This window comes from Cyclopterus lumpus, chromosome 8, assembly GCF_009769545.1.
Source record: "Cyclopterus lumpus isolate fCycLum1 chromosome 8, fCycLum1.pri, whole genome shotgun sequence".
Classification (NCBI taxonomy): domain Eukaryota; kingdom Metazoa; phylum Chordata; class Actinopteri; order Perciformes; family Cyclopteridae; genus Cyclopterus; species Cyclopterus lumpus.
In genome coordinates, this window is record NC_046973.1 from 6,191,461 (window position 1) to 6,203,768 (window position 12,308).

Below are 12,308 nucleotides of genomic sequence, written 5' to 3' on the forward strand. Positions count from 1 at the left end.
TCAAGATGTTGACATTAGGAAATATTTTTTAGCCAGTGGTTCTAAAGAATGACCAACATTTCTTCATCTTATCGTCTGTTTTCTATCGTGCTTTTCTCTTGTAACAATTTCTCTCTCTCTCCATTCACAGATTTTCAGAAGACTCAGCCTCAGCTCTGAGCCCCCCCTCAGCTCGATCCCAGTCACCATCTCCGATTTCATTATCGCAGCCATCATTGTCCCCATCCCCCACCCCTGCCTCCCAGTACCCCAACTGGGGAAGATCCCCATCTCCTCAACCTCAAGCCATCTCTCAGCCTCCACGTTCACATTCCCCGATTTCCCCAACATCTTACTCCCCTTACCCCACTTCCCCAAAACACAGACCTGTCTACCGAACCAAAGCCCTAGAGTTCCAGTTCATCCCCAGTCGCGAGACCCGCAAAGCAGAATCACACTTCCAGCGAAGGAGAGCACCCAGCCCTCTCATCTCCCCGGCAGAGAGGCCCAAGCCGGGTCCACCACGGCCATCATCCCTTCCGCTCCTCCCCACCACACCTCTTTACAGCGCAATGTACGACCTCCGAGGTTCCATCACGCCGCCATCACCTGGGAACCCTCTTGGGGATCCTTACTTCTCTCCTTCTCCTCCCTTGTTTGCCCCCTCTGGTGCCCCACCTCCTCCGAACTCCGCCTTAGTTGTCTCTCGATCCCTCTCTCCAACTCACTTCCTGTCCGGGACCTCCTCTCCGCCCCTGCACCCTCTCCCTCCACCTACATGCCTGAGTTACCCCCACTTACCGCCACCTTCCCCGACAAAGCCTTTTGCATCCAAGCCGCTGCCCTACTGGACCAAGTATGACGTTGCAGACTGGCTAGGATACCTGAACCTGGGGGAGCACAGAGAGCATTTCCTGGACAACGAGATTGACGGCACCCATCTACCCTCCCTAACCAAGGACGACTATCTGGATCTGGGTGTGACGCGTGTCGGCCACCGAATGAACATAGAACGAGCCCTGAGGACCATAATGGACAGGTACGGCTGCAATTCTCCATCCTCATTGACCACCTTAATTATTTGGAATTAGTTTCTCTCACACCCTTTTATGACATACTATACTATGACATGTTTAGGACCTTTATATGGGTAACTTTCTTATTCTATTACTTTTTTATGGCAAAAAAGAATTTAATGGCATACAGCACTGACTTTTTTATGGAATTTGTATGCCTTTTTATGATATTTTTATGGCATCTATGCTTTGATTTTTTGAATTACATTTTTGAATGACATATTATTGTTATGGGACACAACATAAACCAGTCCCATCTTTCCCAAGTCTCAAACAGCCACAGAGACGAATAACTAACGATGATGGTCATACTCATAGAGTGAGCCAATCATAACCTGAAGAAATAAAAGAAACCACAATACAAGTTTACTCAGATTATGTACTCATACTCATGTGATACTCTCGTAATGAAACAACCAATTCTCTCCTTTTAAAAAAACAGCATATGTCACACAGTCACACAGGAAAACAACACACTACTGTGCTGCAGAACCACAAACACCGAACATAACGTGTGTCCTACGTCGGTTCTTCTGTCCTCAGGCTGTCCAGTAGCCCATTTCCCATTTTGGTTCTCTCACCTCGGGATGGACAGACTGAGAGGAGAAGGGATGACGGCAGCCGGAGCTGAGGTTGCAAACGCAGAGGCAGAAAGAGAGAGAGCGAGAGAGAGCGAGAGAGAGAAAGAATGAGGGGTTGGAGTCAATGAGGGAGGAAGACACAACTGCTGCTATTCATAGTGGATTCACACAACAAATGGGGGATGGGGGGGGCTAATACACACAACTACATTCCCCACATGCATGCACCATCAAACCGATCAACAAACAAGGAACACAAACACACTTTCATCTAACATGCGTATGCAATGTGGCTGCAGTGGATACTACGAGTGGAGACCAGGGATGAAATCGAAGTAAAGAGAAGAAGGTAAAGGTGTCATTCATCATGCAGCCCATCTTGTCGAATAGTCCTCTCACCCATCAGTCGGCTGGTTAAATCTGTTTAGGTTTGAGGGTCGGAACCCAACCGACAATATTTCAATTGCATCAATGACAACAGCTCCTTCCCGTGTGAGTGGATGTTAGTTTTAAAAACATGTCTGAATATCACTGCGGATTAATCAAGGGTGAATGTTGGTGAATGTCTGCAGGCTTTTTTGTTGTTGTTCTGTCTGATGGTGAACGTGGGACGACGCAAGGCAGTACATCGTGACAGCTTCCACATCTGTTATTAGAGGTGATGAGGGCGCAGACGGATGACCGGCTGTGTGTTCAGCTTCGGTTGGCTACCTCACCACTGGTAGGGCTCTGTCCTCACTGCAGGTCCTGTGATCAGGACCTTTTGTGTTTCTCTATAGCTCTATATCATCTTAAGTCTTATAATGATATATATATATATATGTATATATATATATATATATGTGTGTATATATATATATATATATATATATATATATATATATGTGTATATATATATATATATATACACAGACTGGTCACTGTATCACAAATTTGTAGCAAAAATAAGTGCCCAGACCAACAGATCATATATTTAAAAAAAAGAAAAGAATCACACACACAGGCTCCTGAGTTACTACTATACATGCCTGCATGCATACACCAATATGTAGACACACACACACACACACTGACACACACACACACACACACACACACACCACACACACACACACACTTGCAAGTGATTGTGTTAAGAGTTTATGGGACACGTATATAGATACACTATATGTTTTGGATCCAAGATATACTTATACAAAAGGAGACAGACTGTGCTTTCAACTGTTCGACGGCATACGTGACAATGTGAGGAGAAATGCCCCCCTGAGGATTTAAATCTACGGAGAAACACTTCCTCAGCGTCGAGCCAACTGTTGTACAACCATTCAGACCTTCCGGTCCGAGGGAGACTGGAAAGGAGAGGGGAGGGGAAGAGGAAAAACTGCCATTTTCTTGCTCTTTCCCACCCAATCCCCCCTGCTCCTTACAGGAGTGGCCCCTCCCTCTCTCGCTCTCGACACAATCCAGGAGGGAACAAGCAGCCACCCGGCCGAGGGGATGTGACTGAAATGCTTATATCAAGTTTTAATACTATGATTGTTCTTACAATTTTTAAACTTTCAATGGGAAAACTGGAATACTAATATTGATATGAAGAGATTTATTGTTACTATTTATCATGACTATCATCGTCCTTACTGTTATTATAGCTTCAGAATTCCTGCTTTCTGCCTTTGGTTACTGGTGTGTTGCTCTGGTGCAGTCAGTGTGTTTTCTGACTGTGGGATGAAGATAACTGTGCTGGCTACATATAAATATATATATATGTGTATATATAGGTATTTTTGAACTGAAAGTGGCATATTATTTTGTGCACAGTCCCCTTGACACTGCCTCTATGTGACAAGAAGCATTGCAACTTAATATGGAGCACATTTCAGAAACACTCTCCTTTCCGTTTTGCTTTTGTCAGACTGTGAAGCGATAAATCAAAATGACATGTTGGCATTTATAGCCTCAAAATATGATTTCCTCACTCTTTTAAAAAAAAAGTTATTTGTCACTTAATAACACGCAGAGACTGAAAGTGTCGCAGCTGTTACTCTGGGGAGGCCCACGGGTCACGTTAAGTGAAAAATAATGTATTCATTAATGTCAGCGGGACTTTAAATGGATTTCTGTCTTCTGGAGAAGCGCCACGCCCCCTTTTTGGTTGATCACACCCACAGACATCATTCCTTCTCCATCACGTCTCCATGTGCCATCAGCTTCCACTGCACATTCACATCCCATTACACACTCAGTCCTGCTACTCTCACTGTTGCTGAGATCAAACATAAGGGCTCTCTCATGACCTCTCTACCTTGAACAACACTTCACCTCTCAAACGTGCGTCCACTTCATATTTCATATTTCATGTGCACATACACACACACACACAGGCATGTGAATGAGCAAGGAGGGGGGGGGGGGGGGGGGGGGGGGGGGGGGGCAGATAGATTTTCTCTACACAAACTGCTTTGTGCCGATGGTCAAAGAGAAATATTTAAATGCAAAAACGACCTAGCAATAAGGACGATGAAAACAATGGTCATCTAATTATGGTTTAAGATGTAAAAAGAAGAAGAAAAAAATGTCTCAAAAGTTCTAAAGAATCTCTGTCTTCCAAATAATGTTTAACATGAAAAAGGTACAATGCATTTATTTAACTGTTCTGCTTTCTGTACAGTTTGACCCGTTCTCGCTGCGTCTTGGCCTGATTTAGAGGTCCAGTCTGTTTCCAGCTCATCATTTTCATCTCCTTGTTTGTACGAAGTTGTTTATTACCACGTATTATGCAACGGCCCTATTTCCATTAGCAACTGCGGCGTTTCACATTTCCCTTTAAAGGTGTTTGAAGTAATTCTCAGCCACAGGGCATGTTTCTGAAAGGGCGAACCGGCAGAATGCGGCTTCCGGTCCAAACGGCCACATTCTGCTCGTTTCTCTCAGGTCTCTAAAACGTTTGCTAATGTAAATAAGGCAAAGTAATAACTTACGGTAATCGTTTCTTTGCATTTAGAAGTTATTATGGAGATTATGGAGATGGAGATGCTCATTGTTGCTGTCAGGAGAAAAAGATCTGAGGGAATCGGTCACACTCTCCAGAAAGCATTTATTTTCCTTTAAGAGATCTTTTAAAAAATGAGAATATGAACTGAGAAAAAAATTAAGAGACCACTTTAAAATGAGCAGTTTCTCTGGTTTATATTATTTATTGGTATGTGTTTGAGCAAACTAAAATGTTGTGTTTTATTCTATAAACTACTTACAACATTTATCCCAAAGCATTTATTTGCAGAAAATGACAACTGGTCAAAATAACAAAAATGATGCAGTGATTTAAGATCTCAAATAATGCAAAGAAAACAAGTTCATATTTATTTTTAAACAACACAACACTAATGTTTTAACTTCGGAAGAGTTCAGAAATCAATATTTGGTGGAATAACGATTTTGAATCACAGCTTTCATGCGTCTTGGCGTGCTCCACTTTGCTGTTGAGGGACTCGGCTTTGTTTGATGGCTTGTGGCCACCCGTCTTCCTCTTGACCACATTCCAGATGTTTTCAATAGATTCTGGAGATGGGGCTGGCCATGACAGGGTCCTGATCTGGTGGTCCTTCAGCTACACCGTCACCGTGTGGCACGGAGCATTGCCCTGCTGGAACAAACCACTCCTCAGAGTTGGGGAACATTGTCAGAGCAGAAGGAGGCACGTTGTCTTCCAGGACCACTTTTTACTTGGCTCGATTCGTGCGTCCTTCAAAAAGACACATCTGCTTTGCTCCGGCCTCGCTGAAGCACCCCCAGATCATCACCGATCCTCCACCAAATGTCACAGGTGGCTTGTAGGCCTCTGCAGGTCTCCGTCTCAGCATCAGACGACCGGGTGTTGGGCCAAGCTGAGCACTGGACTCATCAGAGAAGACTGACCGTACTGCTGTCCTCTGCAGTCCAATCCTTATGGTCTTCTGCAAACCTCGGCCTGGCTCTTCTACCGCCCTCGCCGTGCACTTCACCCCAGCTGACGTTTTTGCCATTCTTTCTGGAGGTCATTTGATGGAGCGACATTGTGAGTTGGCGGTCTGGAGCCCTCGTGTCTGCTGCTGGACTTTGTTCTTATGAACCGCCGTCTTTGACCTTTTAAGAGAAGCAACCCGACGCTCACTGAATCTCTACCAGTAAAACCACAATTAAACCCTTCCTTTCCTCACCCAACTTTTTAACTCTTTCGGCATGGTCAATAGGGACTTTCAATTACTTTTGAGGCACTGTTGCTGCCATCCAGCTGGTCCTATTGCAAGAGGATAGTGATGACCACAGCACAGGTTTTTAATCTTTTCTTCATTAAAGAGCTGGTTCAGCTGATCACCTCATTAAGAATCAGGAGCGCCTGTATTGGAATTCAACCGACACAGGAATGAAATGGCTGCCATACACGTAGAGATGCTGATTTAAGAACAATTTGGAGTGGTCTCTTCATTTGTTTTCCAGAGCATATACATATGTCATATAGACATATGAATTTCAAATGTTTTAAGAGATAATACATTGTTAGAAATATAATAAAGATACGGAAACAAAGTTCTAATTTTGGTTCTTGTGACTTCTTGAATGAAACGTGTTTATTTTCTTTTGTAATCTAAATCTACTCACATTTGTCAACAGCCCCGTAAATAGTTCTCAGGTTGTGAATTTGGGGATAATAGTTTTGAATAATAGAGTATATAAAGAATGTTTCTGTGCAAACAGGAATTTTTTTTCAGATCAGACAGCCACATTTACAATAGATCAAAAGGAGCCAAACTATAGAAACTGGCACTTGATAAAACGTTATAGAAGCGTCTAAATAAAATGTGAGTGATTTTCATCATGCACACCTCAAAGTTGGATAGCTTACTGCAGTGATCTTTACTCAGTTTATTGTCAGATAAATACAGATTAACTTCCATGTTCCTGAGTTTAGTCAGCGCCATTTTTTTTTTTGTTGATCCGACAAGAAATAAAAGAGTTGCGAACAGATAAAACAGTACATTGGATCCACCAAGTACTGTTCCCCATTACAAGTTAGTGTTAGGACTTTCCAGGCTTAGACCAAGATTATCTCGTAACTGTACACAAAATAAATGCTCCATGTTAAAACTCACCATGTTGCGGTTCTTTACAAGTTTATACTTTTAAAATGGCATTTACTTTCATGCCATCACCACTCCATTTCTACTAAATAATGAAAGTTTAAGTCAGTCCCCACTCACAATATATTAAGTGCATCAATACTGGACAGTATTTGTAGAAAAGTAAAGAATCAAATGCAATAGACAGTTTTGTTTAATCAATCAGAGCAAATACAGGATATTAGGCTTTGAAAAGAAGTTCACATTAGATGGTTATAAGGCTGATGGCTTCTGCAGGAAAAATAGCATCTGAAACAGCAAGGAAAAGAAGTCAGAACATCCATAATCCTACAAGGTTTTTAAAAAAAAAAGTGTTTTGCAATGATCTCTTCAGAGTCTGCCTTGTCAAGGGCAGATCTGCACTTTTATCACCACTGATTTTCTGAGCCCAGTGCTATACATCACAAGAGATCCGCATTCTCTCACACACATCTATTAAAAAGGCCAAGAAGCATGTGCAAACCTGATTTAAGTCCAGTGTGTAAAGAATTTCACTTCCTGAAATGCCTGAAGAACAAAAAAGCAACATTAGTGTGTTGTCATAATTGTCACTTTTGACCATCTTTGGTTTAGTTTCTCCTCAGAAACTTTGGCTTGTCAGGGCCAAAGATGCACGTTCTCTTCAAACGGACTCAGAGCCCAGTGCACGTCATCAGGGGAGAGGGACAGCTAAACCCACACTACAGTTTGAGTTTAAAACAGGAATTAATGTAAATCACTGGGTTGCAGTAGCTGATATGTACAATTACATTCTAGGTTAACAATATTCTTCTGAACATCTTATTAATGCATCTACACCATAAATAAAACCCTGAACAAGAGCTCCTTAAGTCTGTTCTGAGTGTTACTCATTAAGTTGCATGTCCTCAACAGATGTACTAAACTTCAGACAGGAGGACCAAGTAGTGTAACTTGTTGCCCTCTAGTGCTCACAGTTCGTAACTACAACGCTGTCCATCTAAACTAATTTAGAAAAAGGGGTAACCAAAAGAGTACACGTACATAATACAAACCCCTTTGGACCCAGTGAGTGGCACCACTTGTTGAAAGAGACCTGAAAAGGACAAACGCACGTGTTACTTCATATTTGTATCACTATGACCTTTGGCCAACATTCATTCATCTCCTCAGAAACGTTGGCTTGTCAGGGCCAAAGATGCACGTTCTCCTCAAATAGACTCAGAGCCCAGTGCGTGTCATCAGGGGAGAGGACTGCTAAACCCGCATCACGTTTAATATTAACGGCATTATGTATCGTATGCAAGTCACATTTAACACGTATAGAGCTGCCATTATGATGCGATGACCGACTAGCTGTCGATCATGTGCTAGTTAGCTACCGCGTTAGCTACATGTTAGTTTAGGCGCCCACGTGGCGATGGGCCCACCGGGTTTACGCTACGTCTGCCTGGCTAATTCGGCGATAATATACCGGAGCAACCGGCTGCAACAGTCGACAAAACGGACACTATTTACCTATATCAGTTTTAAGCTGCCATGTTTTAGCACCAGCCAACACGTGACATAAGTGGCTCATGTGCTTCAGGTCGGAGCCACGTGTCATCGTGTAAAATGAAACATACACCCACCAAAGCCGGAATTTTTAAATTTAATTTAATTAACCACTCTGACATAATGTCCCCTGTCTGGGCTACTGCCAGCATATCGTGTTAGTTAACGCTAATAAAACCAAATAAAAGTATAACGTAACAGCTAAGAGCTAAGCTATAAGGTTAAAACAGTATGCAGTAGTGAATGTTGACCTTATCCGTCTAACGTTAGTTGTAGACCTGCAATACTAATCTACTATATGCGATGATTTAACAAACTAAACCATATATCAGTAAAACTCTTAATATCTTCTTACCAGCAGCACCTGAGGTGCTTCAGTCGACGATCACAAAGAAATGACTGAAGGGTCGTCCGCTTCTTCGGTCTTTAAAGTTGGCCGTTAGCCGGCAGCTCTAAAGAACATTACCGCCGCCTAGTGGACCGGAGTGGACCGTCGGAAAAAATGACCAACAAACAAGTCTCAAATAAATGATCGGATTAGCACGTTATACAACTTTTCTCTCTCTGTATTACACTGTAACCGTAATGCAAGTATTGCTTTCTAGCAGCATAATCATTTCAGTACAAGTAGCCAGTCTCTGAGTCACTGTGACCACTAGAAGGTACACACACTCATCATACTGGTTAACATGAAAGATTAAGTACTAATGAACGGGTTAATGACAAATTAATGTAGCTAATATTTTTAAACCACGCTTAACTCTACTATCTAGTGGCCCTAGCACGCAACTACAGATGTTTATCAAAATAAAGTTGCAGTTATTCATTCTGACCAGGGGCCGATTTCTCATACGTGGTTCAACTAAGTCGATCAAATGTCCTATTAGCTATCTTAATTTAACCCGATGATTGAAATCAGGCTATCCCGGTTTCTCAAAGGCTGATCCTCTCTCAAACCATCTCGTTAATTCGAACCAGACGTCAGGGCCTTATTTCTCGTACCTGGCTAACATAGTTAGCGGGATAATTTTCCGGATGAGATTACACAAGTCAGGTCTTTCGATTCCACAGTTCGGCAAAATCACCATAGCAACACTTCCAAAAAATTTAACCTGCTCCAGCGCAGGCTCATTCAATCTAGCTAGCTGGCCACTCCCGCGGAAGAAAATGGCAGCTCCCTTCCTCAGAGATCCCATTTATTAAGGAGTGATATTAGTTAGATTAGCGTTTTATATCACGTCCTGATGACTTCCTATACGAGCGCTATCGATTCTGCCCACAAGAAATCATTTATTTACAGACCTTCTCGAGCCGTACATTGAACACCACACACCGCAGCCGGTCTCACAGACTGTATGCAGAGCCTTGTGGTACATTGTTGTACAGTGTGGTACATTGTTGTACAGTGTGGTACATTGTGGTACATTGTTACCTTCGCAAAATACTTTTGCGGAGGTTATGTTTTGATCGCTGTGTATTTATTTGTAAATATGTCTGTTTGTTATTCGCATAACTCAAAAAGTATTAAACCGAATCGCATGAAATTTGGTGGGATGATTGGCTGTTATCCGGGGACCATTTGATTAGATTTTGGGAGCGATCGGGTCAAAGGTCAAGATCAAGGTCATGAAAAGGTCAAAATCGTATTTTTATCATAACGCGGTAAATTTTTATCCAATTGGCATGCAACTAATGCCAAAATGTTCAGAATTCAATGCCCGATCTTGTGATGTACGACATGATACAATGAAGTCATAACCCTTCTTAGCGGTTGAGGGTCGAAGGTCAGGGGGGGTCACGACCTTGCAAAATGTGCGGGGTTTGTCATAACACAGTCAATTCTTATCCGATTTGCATGAAAACAGCACCAACATGTTCACTGTTCTGTTCCCCACCCTCTCATGCAACATACAAAGGTCAAAATCATAAATCAAGGCTGATGTTCATACATAATTCTTTTGTGATGTTTACCACAATATCTGGTATCAAGTTACATCAATTTACTGTTCCCCACACTCTCATGCCAAGTACCAAAAAGTGGCTGCAGCGAAGGTATGCGCTCTACCGAGTGCCCGTTCTAGTTGTATAGTGTGGTACATTGTGGTACATTATTGTACAGTGTGGTACATTGTTGTACAGTGTTATACAGTGTGGTCCATTGTTGTACTGTGTCAGCGATGCAGAACATTGGGAAAGCCGCTGTATGCCGTGCTGTTCGTAAAGTTTATTTAGCGCTTAAGAGACTTATGGATGTGTTCATTACGTTCCCTGGCCATGTCCGAGTAAATGCAATAAAAGTTATATACGGTCATCTCCACATACATGTATATACACATATATATGATCTACTTGTTGAGTTGAGATAGTTCTTGTAGATCTCATTAGGTGATGCATCCCATTAAGCCGACTGCCAGCAGACACATTTAAAGAAATATAATCGGAATGATTGGAATGATGAGAACACTTATGCTGCGTTCACACCAAACAAGAGTAGACCCCAAGCAAAAGTCAATGCACAGACGCGAATTGTTGCAAATGACGCAAATTTTCGCCGGGGGGCGGCGCGAATAATGTGAATCTGACACGTTGCAAAGTTTATGGTTGAAGATTCTCAACGCTCCGCCCGCCTAGCCGCTGCTGCTCTAGTAGCGCTGGAAGCGGAAGGTATCGAGACGTATTCGGTAAAAAGTCAACGAGCTGTGTGAGCCTACGGATGATGTTATGAACCCAAACACGAGGCGTTAGATGTTCCGACGTTTGTGGGATATCAAACGCCCTCGTGTTTGGGTTCATAACATTAATATCATATATATATATATATTTATACATAACATCACCCGTAGGCTCACACAGCTTTCACCGACTACGTCTAGATAAGTTGGATGAAAATGTGCTTTATTCGCATCCATTCGTGCATTGACTTTGCATGGAATCTACTCGCAAACGCTTTGGTGTGAACGCATAAGTATGTGGAGATGACCGTATATAACTTTTATTGCATTTACTCGGACATGGCCAGGGAACGTAATGACCACATCCATAAAGTCTCTTAAGCGCTAAATAAACTTTACGAACACCACGGCATACAGAGGCTTTCCCGATGTTCTGCATCGCCGACACTGTACAACAATGTAACAACAATGTACCACAATGTACAACAATGTACCACAATGTACCACACTGTACCACACTGTACAACAATGTACAACAATGTACCACAATGTACCACACTGTACCACAATGTACAACAATGTACCACACTGTACCACACTGTACAACAATGTACAAACAATGTACCACACTGTACCACACTGTACCACACTGTACCACAATGTACAACAATGTACCACACTGTACCACACTGTACAACAATGTACAACAATGTACCACAATGTACCACACTGTACCACAATGTACAACAATGTACCACACTGTACCACACTGTACAACAATGTACAACAAATGTACCACAATGTACCACACTGTACAACAATGTACAACAATGTACCACAATGTACCACACTGTACAACAATGTACAAACAATGTACAAGAATGTACCACACTGTACAACAATGTACAACAATGTACCACAATGTACCACACAAATATTTGAAATGAGATTTGTGAAAATTAGTTTCAAAGAGAGCAGTTAATGTGGTAGAACTTTACTGAGCACAATACCAAGGGCCACAGCATTGAGTTGTACAGATTTGACTCATTGGTTCAAAGGCTCATTTTGAATGTCAAAACATAGAAGCAATACATTTTAAACACAACTGCACATGGTTGCCTGGTTTCATTCATATGTTCAGATTTACACTTATGTCACATCAACGTAAACAAGGGAAGCGCACATTGTTCAAAACATTTGTAAACAACACTATTTTTAAGTGTACTTTTGCACTTAGTATGATATGAATAATGATTTTGGTGTAAGAGCATCAAAGTACTTTTGTACTAAAACAACCTTTTCTTCAGCAACATTTAAGGATTAATTCACATC

At 42.0% G+C, this 12,308-nt stretch overlaps 1 protein-coding gene, 1 long non-coding RNA gene and 3 other non-coding genes across 5 annotated transcripts in view; 1 reads left to right on the forward strand and 4 right to left on the reverse strand.

Annotated features, from left to right (window-relative positions):
• Positions 1-2,401, forward strand: part of shank1 (SH3 and multiple ankyrin repeat domains 1) — a 44,431-nt gene extending 42,030 nt beyond the window's left edge. Inside the window, 2 exon segments of the mRNA XM_034539345.1 lie at positions 126-1,018; positions 1,599-2,401. Of these exon segments, the coding sequence (XP_034395236.1) occupies positions 126-1,018; positions 1,599-1,686 (981 nt within the window). The 3' untranslated portion in view covers positions 1,687-2,401.
• Positions 2,402-6,928: 4,527 nt separating this feature from the next.
• LOC117735702 lies at positions 6,929-8,743 on the reverse strand. The gene is made up of 4 exons (XR_004609909.1): positions 8,660-8,743; positions 7,795-7,846; positions 7,256-7,299; positions 6,929-7,041 (listed from the first exon to the last, which is right to left on the reverse strand). It is a non-coding gene; the product is annotated as an uncharacterized LOC117735702 (long non-coding RNA).
• Positions 7,116-7,205, reverse strand: LOC117735739. The gene has a single exon (XR_004609932.1). It is a non-coding gene; the product is annotated as a small nucleolar RNA SNORD88 (small nucleolar RNA).
• On the reverse strand, positions 7,366-7,456 carry LOC117735736. Its single transcript, XR_004609930.1, has one exon. It is a non-coding gene; the product is annotated as a small nucleolar RNA SNORD88 (small nucleolar RNA).
• On the reverse strand, positions 7,913-8,003 carry LOC117735735. Its single transcript, XR_004609929.1, has one exon. It is a non-coding gene; the product is annotated as a small nucleolar RNA SNORD88 (small nucleolar RNA).
• Positions 8,744-12,308: the final 3,565 nt, after the last annotated feature.